The following is a 19191-nucleotide window of genomic DNA, read 5'->3' as shown; positions in this document are numbered from 1 at the left end:
GGAACCACGGGGAACAACCTGACCCTGCCAGCCCAACGACTGTAAATCGGACTCCGTGCAACTGAGAATGGCCGATTTGAAAGCATAGATATGAAGACCAGAAACATGACCGGGGTTCCAAGCCAAGTTTGGAGTATCAGGGGTTAGAGGAGGGCAAAAACTCAGCTACTTTTTGCTTCAACCCCTTTCTCTCCCCTCCCAGGCAAGCTACCATAAACACATAGCAGATACGAGCTCTTCTTTCCCCTAGAGCAGCAATGGGAGTGCCCATCTGAAGTCCCAGGAGCCTTCCCCACTTGCCCCTTGACCAAGGGATGACCAAGGGCAACACCCTTGTGGAGGGGCACAGCCAAGAAGAGAGCCCAGGGAACAACCCGCAAATTTTCGGCACATTTTGCGCTATTGTTCCCTGCTCTGCTTGCCCTCCCTTAACTCAAATCTTGTCCCCTGGCCTTCCCCATGGCATTGACAACTCCCTCCTACTCCTCCTGACCAAGTTTGGGCCTTCTTGTCCAACATTTGAGCCTCCTCCTCCAGCAATGTCAAGAATATACAAACCACTACACTATACAAATGCATATCCTTCAAACCATTTAACAACACAAAATCCCAAAGATCTTGCAATTCAAGTATTTAATATAAATCAAGAGAGCTAGCAAGACAAAAGACAGCTGGAAAGAAGAGCAAATTCTTACCCCGCCTTCTAACCCTCCATGTATCCAAGTCTGCTGGAATCAAGCCTTTCCCCATAATTGGTTCCAAAATATCCGCAAGAACTCCCTAAAAAGAGATGCTCGAAGAGAATAAAAACTTTCCATAATGAAGAACCATCAATACAGATAAACACACTGTTAAGCTCAAAATTATAGACACTTGAGTTCATTGAGATGTTACAAACCTGTCCTTACCATAAACTATAGATAAAAAATCTAGCATAGTATATAGATCACAGTTGATAGGATTATGTTTGCAAGTAACCTTTTCAAACCTTCAGCAATGCACACAACTAACGTACTCCTATCTACAATCAAATGTAAACCATTGACACTCAAATAGATAGCTTTATATGAACCTTAATTCTTTCCACGAATTTTGCCTTCAAAGATGAAGCTGCACATGGTCCTTAGATGATTGGCCATATTTATAGCACTCTCATACATATCCCAATAGATTCAAGCGCTCGTCTAGTAGACCCTAAGGAGTGGGTAAGAAAGGACACATCATTTCTCAGCGGCACCAATATTTCCAGAACCACTAGAGATCTGTTTGCAGGAAGCAAACCTTGCCTACTAAAAGAAGACAATATGTGACTTTTTCTGTTGACAGAGATTGTGCACACTATCATGAGTGCAATCTCCCAATTCATTTGATTTGAGTAGATCAATGGAAAGATGGTTAAAGCAATTGCGGCATGTGGTCCATGTGAGGGGCGGTACGTGATCACCTAAAACAACATGCAAACCAAAAAGCCTCATGAGGAGAGGGAGAGAATCAACAAGTCTTTTAAGCTCATGTGTGTCGGACGGATTAAGTATGATTGCTCCATACTTTTTGATGGATGCAGCAATAGGAAGAAATGAGGCATCACCAACATTCTTGTTTCTCTCCCCTCGGCACATTCTTCTTACAACCATGGATGCAAGGCAAAGGGGAAGAAGAACAAGGGCCTTTATAGAAAAACACATAAGGCAAGCAATTATTGAGGTAAGAATCAAAAGTTAGCTTCTAGTTTATTCTCTGTTTCAATTTTTATAATGTAAGATCTAGATTCTCTCTCTTCATCCTCTTATAAGTCCTATCTTTTCATTCATGATTCATCTACCTCAATGCCTCATCTAGATTCTATTTCAATCTTAAATATCTACCTCTTCTACTTCATCTACCTCACCAACTCATCTTCTACTTGTGCCATATGGATTAGTGTGGCCTACATGGTGCAAGTAGTCACTAATAACGCCTCTAATTGTCGAAGAACGGGACTTGCTAGAGGCTGAGTTCCTGTCCATTGTGTGGATCCCATGAGCCTCCCATTGCATTGATCTTCCCATGGAAGATATTGGGAACAGAACGATAGATACCTTGCTCGGGAGAGGTTGAGGTGTTGGGAGTCAACCTCTGATCCAAATTCGTATGTCCACACCTCAATTGGTATGCACATGGTGTTTGTGCTACACATGAATGGCCTCATACTTACAAATGACCGTGTACAAATGGTTGAGCAAACAAATCATGCCTTAAATGAGAAGTTTGAGATGACCAACATGGGGCTTCCACATTTCTTCTCAAGTCATGAGAGATGGCAAACTGAAAGGAGGATCATTGTTGAGGAGTGGTATGTGTAGAAGGTTTTGACTACCTTTGAGATGACCAAATGCCATCCCATCTTTACTCTTATGGATCCCAACTGGAAGGTCTCAAGCCTATGCCAATTTGTCAATTGTCAATGCTTCCAACTACCAGCGACTCATTTGGATCCTTGGTTTGGCTACTAAACGCTTGGCTTGACCTTTGACCTTGGATAGGTTTGCTTGCAAGATTTGTGAGTGAGCCCAAGAAAACTCATTGGCAAGTTGCTTTGAGGATTCTTTCATTTCTTAAGGGAAATCCCAGTCTCAGCATATTCTATAGGAGACACTAGCTTGGACTTGTACGGATGGACCGATTTCAATTAGGCTAGTGATGTTGATCTTCAAAGATTGACAACAAGTTACTAGTTTCTCCTTGGTGGAGGTGCTATCTCTTATAGCAACAAGAAGCAACAGACAAAGGTGGCCCTACCTTCTACAAAGGCTTTAGTACCAAGCGGCATCATCTATCACATGTGAGGCCATGTGGCTTTGAAGGTGTTGGGAGAGCTTGGTTGTACTCAAAGCCATACTACCACTCTTTTATGCTACAATGGGATTTGCATATAGCCATTGCGCTGAACCTAGTGTTTCACAGATAGATAAAACACATCAAGATGTAGTACCATTTCATTCAGGAGAAGATCTTGGATGGTATTGTCACTATGGAGTATTGCAAGACAAAAGACAACTTGGCAGATCTCTTCACCAAAGCACTTCCTCCAGCCTTTCTATATCAGCACTCCACATCCCTAAGCACTATACCGCATCCAAGATCTAAGACTAGGCTTTAGCAATCACCTCCTAGATGGGAGGGTAGGCAGGGTAGCAGGCGGTTCCCAGCAGGATGGGCAGCCAGTTCCGAGCAGATCTGGCCACAACAAGCAAGCAGGCAGGCAGAATCTGGGCAGTGTGGGATTGCAGGCAGACAAGCAAGTTTGGGGCAATCAGCCAGCCAGGTCGGGACTACCACATGGCAGTTCATGCAAACCTGCCCTAGTCAGCCAGCTTTTTGGGCCAACCTGCAGTTTTTCTCTCTACCCTTTCCACCTATTTATTGGTTCCTACCCTTCATGATCAAACACCTTTGTGATTGGCTGAGTGCATACATGCACAGCCTGCTGTACATTTCTGCACCAATCTATTCAATTCTCAGCATTCATCTTTTATGCATTCTATCTATCTCTTTCTCTCTCTCTCTCCTCTCTACACTCTGCTCTCATCTTTTATGTCTTCTCTCTCTCTCTCTCTCTCTCTCTCTCTCTCTCTCTCTCTCTCTCTCTCTCTCTCTCTCTCTCTCTACATTCTGCTCTCATGATCAGTCCATGCATCCACTTTCGCAACGTTGCACTCTGACACATGCAACAAGGATGAGAGAGGCCATCTGGTCATATTTCTAACAAAGCACCCTGTAAAAGAAGAGGTTTTTCCTCAACTATGAGAGGCACTTCTATGGGCTCAACTATCACAAAGGCCACAACACCATCAATGTGCTAAGAATCATCTACTAAAAGGAGAAACCATTGTGGCACACTATCTTTCTCCAAATCCATTTGTGGCCTATCGTCATGGAAAGAAAGAATATCAAATAGATTTGATATTGCAACAATGAGAACTTCTACAATGTGATTCATTATTCAGTGTGACAGACCTCTTTGAAACCCTTTCCAAAACCTATTTAAGCTTGGCAGCCAAAGCTTGAAACCTTGCCAAAATAGCCCATCTATTGCTTTGGAAAAAGGTGCAAAGTAAACTTATCAAATAGACAAGTACCAAAATAGTCATTCCTCACAAAAAATAAGAATTTAAATCACTTGTTGAAACAAGATCTTTCTTCTTAAGAATGTACAAAAGCCTATGAAGATATGCTAGGATTTGCACAAAGAAAACACAAAATGTACAAACACAACTGAAACACGATAACTCAATAGTAGCGCAATGAATGCAAACCCTAAACGCAAAACGCAAAACGCAAAAACACAAACACAAAACAAGGAAGAAAGAGAACTTCGAAGTGAATGAATCAATGAACAAGAGAATGTATAGAATGCTCAAGGGCAGAGCTATCCAATAGCCGATGGCTCCTGTGGGAGCAAGTTGAAGGAGGTGTCAATGTGTGTCATCCACCAGAGATGGATCCTAAGTGCAATAACCACCAATCAAAGCAAAAGCTAATGAAGAAAGGTGTTGAAAACACAAAACGATATGATGTAGATAAATACAGCAATGTAACCACCTAAAGGATGGCAACTGATCATCGATGCAACTCTTGTAGAGCACATAGCAGCAGTCACTAGAGACTGGACAGCTAGTGAAAGAGGGCTGATGACCAAAAGACAAGGATAGGCTGAATGATGGGCAGCCTGTCTATTTATAGATATGGAAGGATCCTCCCAAATCAAAGGTTTTGCTTACAGGATACAAAAACTCTCTAGTACCACACACAATTTAATAAAAAATTTAGTAATTTACATACTTTGGGGTTGTTTTAAAGAGCTAATCAGTTTGTAATGCATTTTTAGCTCAACACCCCTAGGCCCAAAACTAGAACCAAGAAGAGAGTGGAAGAAAACCTCTATCCCATTTTTACCCCAAGGCATCCCATCCCAAAGCAACTAGGGCATCACACAAAGGATACATGGCAACTACCCAATGGCCTAACAAGACTATAGAGGCAATGGTTATCTTACCAAGAGAGCCCAACTAGAGAGAGCAAGATATTGGACAAAGGGTGCTTGCCAATTGCCCAATGGCCTACCAAAACCTGCAAAGGCAAATTGAACCACATTGAACTTTTTTCCTTTTTTTTTTTTGGAGAAGATATGATTTGCGACCTATCAAGTAACTATGTCCCAAGGGGAGAATGAAAAGGAATGGTTAGATCCAATACATCACAAAACAAACAAGCTATCCCAACCACTCAAGGGTATCGATGAGGAGGGAAAAGGTGAAGAAATATGGAAGGTGTTGTAGTAAGGTGGTAGAAGAACCACTAGCAGTAGAGGAAGGTAATGAACAAACCAATCAGAGATGCTACAAGGCACTGACTGAGGGAAAGGTCCACGATCCACCGCACCACTGGCCAGCCACTAATGAATACAAATACCAAGGGGTGGAAAAATTGCACTACCTCCCTAGAAAAGACTCTCCTGGAGTGGAACTACCACTATCCAAAGGGACTAAGGTAGGTTGAGGAATGGGGATTGGATTCAGCGTTGGTGTGTGTATAAGACCCTTCACTAGGGATGAGGCAATTTTGGGTCTTAGACCCATGGCAACAATTGTCATCTACATGGCCTAGTTTTCTGCAAAATATACAAAGCCTATTCTTCTTAGATAAGAAGTGCCAAGGATCTTTGTGAGGATGTGACTGTACAACAGGACAAGAGGACAAAGAATAGTGCACTTGCAAGTGTAGGCTCTTTCTCAACTCACATACTAGACGTTCCCTCCCCTTTCCCTTAGAGCCCTTAGGCTATTGCATATAAATCTCATCATGCAGATCCCCATATAAGAAAGTTGTCTTTATATCCATCTGATAAAGGTCTAAATCCAAATATGCAACCAAAGCCAGTACTAAGCGTAGGGTAGTCATCTTGACCACAGGAGAGATAACCTCATCAAAGTCAATATGTCACAAAGTACTTTGAGCCACCTAGTGATTAATAGAGCATGGGACCATATACATCAGAATGAACAAGAGTCTGAGGCTCACCCATACTATGCTAAACTTCTTATAAGAATTGCATGTTTGCCTGCCATAAAGACAACGATCACATGAATCAAAGCATTTGTAGTTAAGGGGTGAAAGATACTACAAACGAAAAATTATTTTCATTCCTTTTAAAGGCATGCCCAATGGGATGATGCCATAAAGATACATGTGGTATGTCAATCAGAGCCAAAACATGGTTAATAGATCCAAATACAAGCAAGGGATAGAAGCTACCAACCTTGGCACCTCAAGCAAAGACAAGATTTCCACAGCTAATCTTCCACATGGAATCACCAAAAGATACATGACACCTTGCATCATCCAACCATCCAATAGAGAGCAGGCTTTTGGTCAAAGCCTGAACATGGTATACATTATGCAAAACAAAAGTGTTGCCTAAAGCAAACTACAATCTAACATCACCAATGCCAAGTCATTTCCTAGTCTCATAGGACCTATCATGCTACCATAGGAATGAAACCAATCCTTATGCGGGGTAACATGGAAAAAATCTCTTGAATCAAGCAAACAACATTGAGAAAAAGTAAACAAGGCATCAATCAACTGACTAGCATCAAAAGAAGAAACCACCAAGATGTAAACATCATCACACTCAAGCTACAAGGCATTTATCTCCTCAATTTTTACAATAAACTTACTAGAAATAATGCTACGATCATCAGAGTTATTCTACACTTTGTCCTTGCCTTTCTCCTTGCGCTTATCATCGCACACCTTATGGCACTACCTCTAAGTATTACCCTGCTTCCCATAATAATGACATGTAAGAGAGGCCTTACGACCATGGGACTTACTACGAGACTGCCCGCGAGACTAAGACCTTTGTGAGTCTCTACCATAACGGTCACTATTGTTCTTACCATCATGTCTACAGCCTGCCTATAGCAATCAATGCATGAGACGTACGGTTTACATGTACATTCTTTCTCTTGGTCTCCTCTATAAGTAAGACACCCTCAACATCCTAGAGTTTCAAACCATCGTTAGGCATATTAGCACACATGGCAATATGGAAAGTGTCCCATAACTCAAGTGTCACAAGCAAGAACAAGGGAGAAAGATTATCCTTAAACTCAATGCTCTGCGAAGTCAACTAGTTGAAAATCAAGTAAAACTCATTCAAATACGCAGACACACTAGTCCCTTCCTTTATATGAAGGTCCATGGGCTGTTTCAACCAATACATCTGCGAAGTCAACTATTTGAAAGTAAAACTCATTCAAATACGCAGACACACTAGTCCCTTCCTTTATACGAAGGTCCATAAGCTGTTTCAATCAATACATCTGTGAAGCAAGACTTTGCTTATCATAAAGATTACATATCTTCTCCTATAACTGCTAAGCATTATTTTGAAGTGCCACAACATTGAAATAAACCTGTTTTGACAATCACAATATAATAGTGGATTTACATAACTCATCCCAAGTATCCTAACCAATGCCTTCGGGCTCTACACTCTTGCTTTTCAAAGGCCTAGCCTACTTCTTTTGAACCGATACCTGCCATATCTGCTTCTTCCAATAGGTGAAGTTTGTGTCATCAAGCTTTTCAATAGTAAAAATAGCATTATCATTCGAAGAACTAGCAATAATAACAATATACCAATGTAAAATCCAAAAGAATGGGTTGTTGTAAATTATGTAAATCAGTCCCCAAAACTCAACCAAAACAAAGGCAAAATAAAAGGAAATCCCAAAGTATAGAGTTGTCCAAGCAATAGACTACCAAACTACAATGTTTGCTCTCTAAGAAAATGTTGAAAACTGTTATTACAGCACTGCTAAACTAAAGACAGTAGTATATGTCAATCCAACTATAGGCAAATAGCCAAGAAAGCAAGGTCCCAACCACATATATCTAAATTGCACCCAAGATACAAAGAATGCAACTAGCAGTAACTAAGCATAGACCACTTGTACCAAAGATTGTCACAAACTCAAATTGTCAGTAAACCATATATCCCATAAGCATATACATCATTGACAAATTATTGATAGAGGTAAGTACCAATGTCCAAAGCATACGGAATCAAATCAGTCCACAAGCGGGGATAAATACGTCCAATAGCATACAAGAGAGCACACACATGAACCAAGAGTCCCACTATCTCAAAGAACCAAGCTCTACCAAGTAAGTACAAGCGTCTCCCACTGGAGGTGAATCCAGAATGCAAAGTGAGCAAGCAAAGCTCAAGACATATACATCAAAGTATCCAAGAAGCACAAGCACATCACAAATACATCCGAGAGGATAAGTGTCAAATGAAGTTTCAATATCCATAAGTGAGTAAGCACAAAAGCTCAAAGCAATTGATCAAAGCCCAAGCACATCAAACATAGCTCAAATCCAAGTGCCAAAGCATGTCATAACCATATCCGGATTCATACATCAATGGTACGCATCACCATAGACATGTAGCATACTCGAAATACCATATAGACACAATAGGCATTCAAAGTATGAAATTCACTGTTGTATGTTTACTATTATGACAACAATAAACCTCTATAAAATTAAGCTAATTAAGTTATACCATTCTAAATAGCATCCCAATGCATAACCATACCATATAGGTACCAAAATAGCATCCCCCAAGCATCAAACATGCATTATGGAATTTACTATTTGTTATCTAAACCAGAACTATTCTATTCTATGTGAAACAAAAACAAAAAAAACTACGCAAAATTAACTTTGTGAGTACTCAAATTTATAGCTCTCATTGCGTTCTTCGTTTCTAACTACAGAGCACTTCAATCCGCTATTGTATGCAAAAGTTATGGCCAATATATGACAATGCTATTAAGCTACCACAGTTGTTCATGACTTCTACAACGTGCTCTATATCCACTCAAAATGGATAGAATGGCTGCTCCTCAACTCAATAAGCACTCAACAAGGCTTAGCTAAGCCCTGGGAGGCTCCTCGTCAAGCCGAGAGCAAGCTGAAACAAGCTGGAGAAAGAAAAGACTCGATGCATTTCTTAGGAGGAAGAAATAGTGACTGCTATGAAACCTTAAGCTAAAGCTTTAAATCTAGGCTCAAGTAAAGGATGAAGAAGCTCCTCAAATGATTGGCTCTGATACCAATTGAAAGGTAAGGCCCGAGTGAAAGCACACAAGTGGAAGCAAGAGCTATGGAGGATAGAGCAAGACAGCAAGAGAGCAAGAGAGAGAGACACCATATATGGGAACTCCAACAATCACAATGTGTGACCAGCCTTCCCTTACTCAATAGTAACTAAAAAATAAAAAATAAAGTGATAGTGATGGGTGTCCACCACTTGCAATATACAAGTGTTTGCGAAGTAAATACAAGGCATCGTAGGCACATAATCCTCCTCATGGCCTCCATTGGAGTAGCTTGAGAAAGCATCACAGGATTCGAAGATGGAGTCAATTGAGCCATGGTGAGTCAATTACATATTGTTCGTGTATCTCGCACAAAACGAAGCTCTCCACCATAGCCATTGTGGATACTCTTTAGAAGAGCATCGACTCTAATACCATGTGAAGATATACTAGGGTTTGCACACAAAAAACATAGAATGTACGAACATGGCTAAAACACAATAACTCACACAGTAACGCAATAACTGTAAACCCTAAACACAAAAGCAAAAAAAACAAACACAAATAGAGAAGAAAGAGAACTATAAAGTGAATGAATCAATGTTGTAAATGAATGAGAATGTACAGAATGCTCAAGGGTAGAGCTGTTCAACAGCCAGCGCTCTCGTGGGAGTGGGCTAAGAGAGGTGGCGATGTGTGTCGTCCACCGAAGACAGATCCTGAGTGCAATAAGCACCAATCGGAGCAAAGACTGATGAAAAAAAGTGTTAAAAACACAAAACGACTTGTTGTAGATACAAAGGCAAATCAGATTGATACTGAAAATGGAAGGGCAACAAGCTAGAAACTCGAACGCAGCAGTCTCAGGGGCAGGAACTAGTAAATGCAGCAATGTATCCGTCTGAAGATGATCGGTAGCAACAGTAAAAGGTTGGGCGACACCTATAGACCACATAGTAGCAGTCTATAGGGCCTGGACAGATATTGGAAGAGGGCTGCCCACCATTCAGCCTATCCTTGCCCACCATATAGTATCAGAACACTGAGCCACAACTACAGAACATACAAGAAAGATAATGACCATGTAATGCAAAGGGAAGATACAACATGGAAGGAAGCCCGATCACTAGCAGCAACGGGAGTTTGGGCGACAGTTATAGACCACATAGTAGCGGCTTGTAGGGGCTGAAGAGGGCTGATGGACGAAACCTGCAAGACAAGGATAGGTTGAATGGTAGGCAGCCTGTCTATTTATATCCACTCATGAACATAATGGTAATGAACTTCTATATGCTCTGTGTAGGCATGGGACACTGGGTCCTATGCAATGGCCAAAGCCCTCTGGCTATTAGTATAGGTAAGTGCTGGAGCTATCTAGGGTACATGGGAATCTGGAAGCAGTTTACAACGCCAGACACCCTCCACTATCACTGTGAACATTCCTCTATACTTAGCCTCACAACTCGAAGTAGCAATTGTAGTTTGCTTCTTGCTGAACCAAGAAACAAGAGACATATCCAAGATGAAGCGGCAGCAGTGGGAGGCTAGATGACAGCTCTAGACCATGTAGTAGCGGTCTATAAGGGCTAGACAACTAGTAGAAGAGGGCTCATGGCCGAAACCTGCAAGACAAGGATAGATTGGATGGTGGGCAGCTTATCTATTTATGAATGTGGAAGGATCCTCCCAAATTAGGGTTTTTCTTATGGAACACAGAAACTCTCTAGGACCATGCACACTTTAATTAAACCTTTGGCAATTTACATGTTTTGGGGCCGTTTTAAAGAGCTAATCGATTTGTAATGCCTTTTTAGTTCAACAAAGTCTACCGAGTCACAAACACTATCACACTCCTTAAACCACTCGCCCATGCTCGCACTGTGCCCCACTCGTAATCTCGCCAATGACTTGCCAAGAGAATATCTAAATCCCTCTAGATTAGACCATGCTAAGAACAAGAGAAGGCTTGATATTGATGTTATGCATCCCCGTTGAGGGCCGAGAGTTACTTTAAATAGCCTTAAACTCTTGAAATAAATTATAATGTAGGGCAATCCTTTAAAATGATTATAAAGTCGGCCATATCATTGAATCCCACTTATTTACAATTAAAACAACTATTTAGGTCCATTTTAAATATCCAAAACTTTGACCAATCATGTATCTATGGTCTAGGAAAATTTCTATCAAACTCTTTACTCTTTCTGTCGCCAAAAAAGAGTCTACTTTTTCAAGGACAGTGCTACCACCTCAAAGGTGCACTACAGTTTCCAAATACAGCGTCACCAGCCAGCTTATAACCACCTCTGAAGTAGCACAGTAATTAAAGGCAAAGCCCTTGCAGAGAAAAATGAGCTATAAATGGCATTTCTCCTGCAGCTTCCTTGTCCCCCATGCACATGTGCAATATTTTCATTGCCACTGCCAAGGTGTGCACTACAAAGGGACATCTACCACACATAAAACACACATACATTCCTCTTCTTCCTACAATGGCAACCAGTATGGAGGAAGATGAAAAATGCATGGTGAAACAAACTTGCTATCGGTACCTTTTAAACTGAAGAAGGATACTCTAAGAAAACGGTCATGATTTGACAAAAAACCTCATTTTAGAGAAATAAAAAACTGTGCTAAGGTACCTTGTCATAACCAAATGCGTTCTCTCGAAGAATGTGACGGGCCACAATAGGGTCTGAAACAACCACAAAAGCTTTTGGCCCAAAAGCAAGCTTATAAACGGGTCCATGCTGCAGAAAACCATTCATTAACTTAAAACAACATACAGTACATACAAATATACACAGCTTTTCCCAATAAGATGACAAAAGCATAGTTATAATAACTTGTGCCAAGGAAATGGGGTCATTAATTATAATAACTTTGTGCCAATGACAATTTTCATGCAAGCTTTTAGACTTAGCAGAGGCTACTGGTTCAATTATCAATTTATCAGCTTTACACAATCCTGATTGTTAACACTGCTGATTTCTCTGTAACTTTTACTCAATCCTGATCATTACCCCCTTAGAGAAGTAGATTGGCAATGTTTTGTGAGCTCGGAGACATTCTTCCACCTACTGGTATTCTGGTATTGTTCATCATGTGGGATTGCATTAGATGATACATCTTAATAAATGATCAAGATGACACTGACTGGGCATCCAATGCAGATGCATGACAGATTTAAAAAACATCAAAGCCCCCTCTGAACAAGCAGACTAAAGAGCAAGGTAAGACATGTGAGGGAGAAAGAAGAGGAGCCATGTGAGCTAATCTGATATCATGTTTCTAAAATAGAAGATGCATACGTTCACGTGTGCTTAAGAATACAAAGGCTCAAAATAGAGTTTGATAAATGAGAAAGAACAACACCCAAAGATAACTCTTATTTGATGCATTTAACATCCTCATAAAACCCACACATACACCCATATGCAAGAGTGCATTCACATAGAAATGGATAACTTTCAGATTCAGTACTGTAATTTGCATCTAGGCAGTCAAACCCGAGCCTGGGTTCAAATTTGACTTTAGCTCAATTATAGATGGGTTTCTCTTAGCACATGCATTTATGAATTGCCCACTTTACCTAGTTTATTTAAGTTATAAATACTTGTAAAACTTCTTCAAACCAAAAATGTAGGGGCTTGGGGACACCTATGAACAGAAGCATCTTAGTCCTGTGGCAAAAAATGAGCTCATTTTTTTATGTCAAAAGCATTTCACCCTTGCTTTTTAGAGAAGCAAGTTTCAAGGGCTATGAGCTGACTTCCAGCTTTTAGCCCAAAGCCTTTGATAGGCCAACATTACAAGTTGGAAAATAAAGCAAAATGCACGAATTCCAGCCTCCCCAAGTTTAACACCCACTATTAAAACCAGTTCATTAACCACAACTTTTGCAAGCCTCCCATGCCAACAACTACCAGGGGGAAGGGTGCACCAAATCAAATTACAATTGCTCTCTTTCAACCAAAGCTGTAATCCAAGTGTTCCTATCTTTAAAAATAGAAGCTAGCAAATTTATTAAAAGGCCAGCTTATCAAGGAAAAAGCTACTGTAAAGGACGCTAGTGTGAAATAAGTTTCTTGAGGAAGCTACAACTTTGTAGTAGAAGCTAATGTGGATGAAGCATGTTGAAGAAGCTTTTCTTGAAACAAGAAGTCACCTTGAAGAAGAATGAACGAGAAGCTTTGTCGCAACATTAAAATCCCAACTTTTGTGCTTAGTGTGGAAAACATATCAAAAAAAGGGAGCAATGTGAAGATGCAACCAAGCTAGTAGTTAAAAAAAGGTAAGACATTGCATGTTGGAAGTATGGTAAGTAAAAGAAAGGGAAGGGAAGGGCACATTTAGAGTACAACATGGTGGCTAGTATCGAGCATGAGAGAGAGAGAGAGAGAGAGAGCCCTCCCTTCATTGGACTAGTAGGGAATGGTTGTTCCCCGTGGTTCCATTGTCAGGCATCTTGGGTACCCTTTGGGTGTTGATGTTCGCCCAAAGCAACTACTAGAGTGGATTTCACAGAAACTGGCAGCTAAGTTTCTGTATTGGAAGTCGCAGGCTTGGCCCTTCCATGTTCGCTTCAAAGTGGCTCAGACAATTATGTTGCCAATGATCACATATTTCTTGCCATTGCTGCCTTGGAGTACTACTACATTGAATCCTCTTACTCAGTACATTCGTTTCATGTCATGGAAGAAGGACTCCTTGCATGCAGGCATTTCATGGATTTCTTGGTCGCATGCATGTACCCCCAAACACATGGGTGGTGGGGCTATTTTGGATGCCAAAACTCATATGCTAGCACTTCGTTGGTCTCTTTTTCGTGCCATGTGCTTGGATCATCACCCGTGGGTCTTTATAGCCCGTTATTTTCTTGAGGATCACGGGCTTGTGCATGGTAATACCCCAATTCGGAGCTCCTGGTGGCATGTTCTGAATGCAAACTCTCAGTTTTCTAGTCCTTCTTCATCCCTGCTTGCTCATTTGGTATGTTCCTGGAAATTGGTTCTCCAGAAGGCTCGGTGGCATCCAACGGAGGACCGCTTAGATACTAACTCTTTTCAACTGGAATTGTTGGCAACCTCGTGATTACTTTCTTGGGAAGGCAAACATGAGCTCAGACCAAAATTTAACCGCATGGCACGTTTGGGCTTGACTTCAGTTGCAGATGCCACCCTTGCCAATCGCAATGTGTTGATATCGTTTCGTACAGCCCAGAGGCTTTTCAGGATCCCTCGTGGATACCGTGATTTATGGGAACAGCTTTTGCTGGTGCTTCAGAGTAGACAACCCTTTCCTGCCCTTGCTTTGGATCGTCCCTGGCAGGACTGGGACCTTGCAGGTCGGTTGAATTTGGAAAAGGCCTCAGCTCACCAGGTGTATCATCTTCTGATTAAAGATCATCAATGGCTGGTTACTAAAGCTAATACTGTATGGGGATTGCGTAAATCTCAGTCATGGTGGAAGGCAGCTGTGATGGAGGGCTGGTTGAACAAGACACCTTTCGAATGCAAGGTCTTTCTTTGGAGGGTGATGATTGGTGGTCTTCCTTTTGCTTCAGCCCTTTCCAAGCGTCGAATCTCCAACGGCAATTGTTTCTTTTGCACCACCAGTGTGGAATCGGCCCGTCATCGATTTATTTATTGCCCTCTCGCTAAGAAAATCTGGTCACTCTTGTCAGCGGTTTGGCGAGCAGTGGTTGGTTTCTCGCTAAGCCCTTTTGATTGGGTTTTTGTACGGCCCAAATACCCGACACCGGCACAGTCGCATATGAAGATCTTGTTTCACTTTCTTAGATACTGGGGCTGCTGGCACAATTGGACCATTCGGAATGCTTTTCTTTTTTATTCAGCCTCTAATGTTCAGGGACATATTGCGAGGCTTAAAGGTCTCTTGCATTGGCAAATAGACCTCATTCGGCACTCTGACTTACTACCTCGGGAGGACTTACTTCCCTGGCATATGGCAATTTCCTCTGCGTCTTTGCCATGACTTTTGTAACTCTTTTGTTGTTTAGTACTTTATAAATATAACATCCATTACGAAGAGAGCTCTCCCTTGCCCTCACTATGTTGTCTCCTTCCTTTCAATCCTTCTCCCCTTCCTCTTCATCCTTATCATCTTTATTCCTCCACATTTTACCCTTCATCAAGGGGTTTTTTTGGAGGGTGGGGGGGGAACTTATTGGTATCCAAATTAGTGTGATATACCATAATGACAACCAAAATCTAAGGCTTACATGACAATGCATCAACCACCACATCCTTTTCTCCATCTATGTGCATAATTTGAAAATGAAACGTAGATAAGAAGTTGGCCCATCTTATGTGCTTCTCAAACAACTTAGTCTGAGTCAAGAAATAGTGCAATGTCTAATGGTCGGTCTGCACTGTGAAATCATCCCCTAAAAGATAGTGTTTCCATGTCAAAAGTGTGAAGAGTGGGCAATAGAGAGAGGAAAGTAAACTCAGAGAGAAGGAGGAGACAAAGGAAGAACGCAAGGGAGAGAAGGTTCTATCTGTTTTCTCTCTCCCTTTCTCTCGTGTTCATTGTCTTTCAGTCTTGTCCATACGATTCACATTCACTACACTCTTAACACTTACCAAGATGCAGGTAAAGCATAGGCATGCAGGTATGCCCAAAATAGTCAAAGCCAAGAAAGAGGGAAAGAAGACAGTGTATAGAGATGGTTGAGTCATCATTGATAGCAAAGTAGTTGAATAGAAACATAGCCTATGAGACACACCTTAGCAATAAGGATGACAATATGAAATTGTAACTACTCGCTATGGACACACCCAAGGAGCATGGAAGAGGTGATGGAGAACCATGAGCTAATCCTTTGCCACAGACATATCAGAGTCCTAAGAGGGGACTACCTAGAGTACAGGGATATGCTTAGGAGTCCAAACACGGGAGTTACATAGGACATGAGGGTACTACCCAAGGATTCAGAGAAGTAGCGGTGTTAATTAGACAAGAGCTCCAGGATAGAGTATCCATCATGCCACGAGACCCTGACATGTAATACATGTGGATCGGAATGGAGATCTCTTGCGACTGGATGCTATACACTGTCCTCTTCTACTTTCTCCCACAGGGGTCAAGATATGCTACAGGAAAGTCCCAACAACACGAGAGATAGGGAGATGGAGGAGGAGGAGGATTCCTTTTCACAGACCTCTCAGACGAGATCATACACTACTCCAGACTGGAAGAGATTCTCTTAGTAGGAGACATTAACGCAAGGACACAAAGCAAACTGTGTAACACATATGATTTTGAGAATTCAAGGCGGCTACAAGTGATGGATGTAGAGGAGATAGACATAAATCGGGTATCAAACAATACTAGGGAAGCTAGTATTCATTATGGCCAATACCTACTAGAGCTAGGGTTGCGGCACCATCTCCTTATCTACAACGCGAAAAAAAAGTGGCCTAGATCCAAAAACTGACTAGCTGAAATCCCAGCCCACTAGCTCCAACATGAAGGATTATGTACTAGGTTCCATTGAGACAGCTAGGGTTGCGGCACCATCTCCTTATCTACAACGCGAAAAAAAAGTGGCCTAGATCCAAAAACTGACTAGCTGAAATCCCAGCCCACTAGCTCCAACATGAAGGATTATGTACTAGGTTCCATTGAGACACCCCCTTGCCTGAATAGATCAAATCATACCTACCTCACCATATCCGCCTCCCCACAACCACAAGTGCCAATTCTTGTTCGCACCAAGCCCACCACTTTCTACTTTACGAACGAGCTAACTAACATATACAACCATCATGCCTATGATGGGCTTACACAATTCAAGCATACTGCCTCCCTAGGTATGCTCACCTCCATGCTACACTCGCCCACCCTCTAGCACTTCCCACACTAGCACACTCACAAGACCTAGGACCATACCCCAAAACAAATGGTATGATGACAAGTGCAAAGAGCCATGCAGACACCTCCAAATCCAAAGAGAACTAGGGTTTGTTACAAAGAGGGCAGCCTATAAGCAAATGAGGACCCTAACTCGCCGTAAGCGGTGGGCATATGAGGAGACATGGCATTGGGATCTATACCATAGATTCATGAGCAAAGATGTAGCCATAACATGGCACAGACTGCAAGAGCCATGCTGCCCCACACCCATCAATGACCCAGAGACATGACACCCTTATGCAAAGGGACTATATAATGTACCACACCAGCCGCCGCTTTCTCACCTGCCGAAGCCTCACCCCACCACATCCACCTACTTCACACATGATATGATGAGGAGAGTGATAGTTCATCTCGAGCATGGATGATCGATGGATCACACAAGTATATAGGGTGAGCACTTCATTTATGCAGTGGACATTTTGGCTCCCCTCCTTGCTTTTATGTTCAGCACGGATCTAGCGGAAGGCTTTCCAGATGAGTGAACCATGCATACCAAATGGCTAACTATCCTTTGGCTCTTTCAACTACAAGGTGTTAGGTCTACCTTCATTATCAGACTATATCATTTTTTCTTGGTTCTTGGCACCACACAAACTTTGACATCAAGTCAGCCTTTGACATCAACATCCATACTTAATGAGGGGTTTCTACCTCTCCTTGGTATTTACAAGTTTCGGTATTGTAGTCGACATCAACCTCCCTCATTGTACCTACCTTTTGCATTGCATGATTATCATCTTTGTACAAGGCTGCTTAGGCAAGTGAACAACTTCTACACAAGGGACATTGTCCAAGTGACACCTTTGCCGCAAGCGCATTCTTATCATGTAGCAATACTCTTTGCATTTCATTGTGCAAAGCACCCTTGAGCACCATGCTCGCACCGGATCTTGAGCTATTTCCACTGCTAGTTCCATCACTACCATACCACCATATCTTGCTTTACTATTCCTTCATCATTGACACCCTTACACATGACTTTGTACATGATCTCTACTTTGTGAATTTTGATTTGTGAGCCAACCATCCCTCTTTCCCCCATAGATAATATTACTCTTTTTAACACAAACAAACAAACGAATGAATGAATGAAAAAAAAGCAAACAAACAAACAAACCAAAAGTTGAAGTGATTAAACATTGCCTTTGCAAATTGCAAGTCCTAGTAGGCCACTAGGCAGCCAACGAGCACCCTTTATCCAATGCCTTGGCCTCTCTCGTGGCACTTTGGATTTCTAAGGTAAGATAGCCATCACCTTTGTAGTTTTGGTAGATTCTTATACGGCCGATGTGCACCCATTCACCAATGCCCTAGCTGCTTTGGGGTGGGATGTCTCAAGGTACACACTGGGTGAATTTAACTTCCAATGCCTTTGTAGTTTCAATCTTGGGCTTGAGAGGGGGCAATAAGCTTAAAAAGGTGCATTACACATTAAACCTTCATTAGCTCATTATATAACCCCAAAACTCAACTTCACTCAGTGTGTTTCAAGTCCCATAGGCAAATCCCCTATTTTTTATTAGTTCCTCATCTATAAATAGAGTGCACTAGGTCCCTTGCATCCCTTATTTTGCAAGTTATCCCAATCTATCTCCAATTCATCATCACATGGCTATCAACTCCTCCTAATCCTACTACCACCCATGTTAAGCTAAAAATATATTAGCTTCACTTAAACAGCCCCAAAACATGCTTAATTAAGGAAGAAACCTTGTTTATTTAAAAAGAAAGGCATTCCTAGAGAGTATCTGTATCCCATAAGCACAAACCCACTTGGGAGGACCCAAACTTTCTATAAATAAGTATGCTGCTCTCCATTCAACCTTAATCTCTTTTTTGCAAATTTCACATGTTTTCAGCTTGTTGCCCACACCCTGTTCACGGAGGACATGTTGGGATGTAAAGGTCCTTTATTCATCTCCGTGTATTTTACACGTGTATTATGTTGTACATGTGAATGCACCCTTACGGGCCCTAAGTATAAATACATTTTATTCTTTGTGTACCAACACATTGTTGGTACACCCAAAATCGATTCGTCATTCTTACTCTCACTCTCACTCACCTGCTCACTTCCTCTGCTGCAAATCTT

General features: G+C 41.7%; 1 protein-coding gene across 1 annotated transcript in view; it reads right to left on the bottom strand.

Moving 5' to 3' along the window:
* Positions 1-19191, bottom strand: part of CYP97B3 (cytochrome P450, family 97, subfamily B, polypeptide 3) — a 68446-nt gene that overhangs the window by 26689 nt on the left and 22566 nt on the right. Inside the window, exons 3-4 of the mRNA XM_087692515.1 lie at positions 11798-11905; positions 696-780 (exon numbers count right to left, since the gene is read on the bottom strand). Of these exons, the coding sequence (XP_087548641.1) occupies positions 696-780; positions 11798-11905 (193 nt within the window). The remainder of the gene's footprint in view (positions 1-695; positions 781-11797; positions 11906-19191) is intronic.

The sequence above is a fragment of the Lygodium microphyllum genome, chromosome 14, assembly GCF_053477565.2.
Source record: "Lygodium microphyllum isolate KBCC chromosome 14, Lygodium_microphyllum_v1.1.10, whole genome shotgun sequence".
Lineage (NCBI taxonomy): Eukaryota > Viridiplantae > Streptophyta > Polypodiopsida > Schizaeales > Lygodiaceae > Lygodium > Lygodium microphyllum.
The sequence above is the reverse complement of the archived record's forward strand: the minus strand, read 5'-3'. Positions and strand labels throughout refer to the sequence as shown.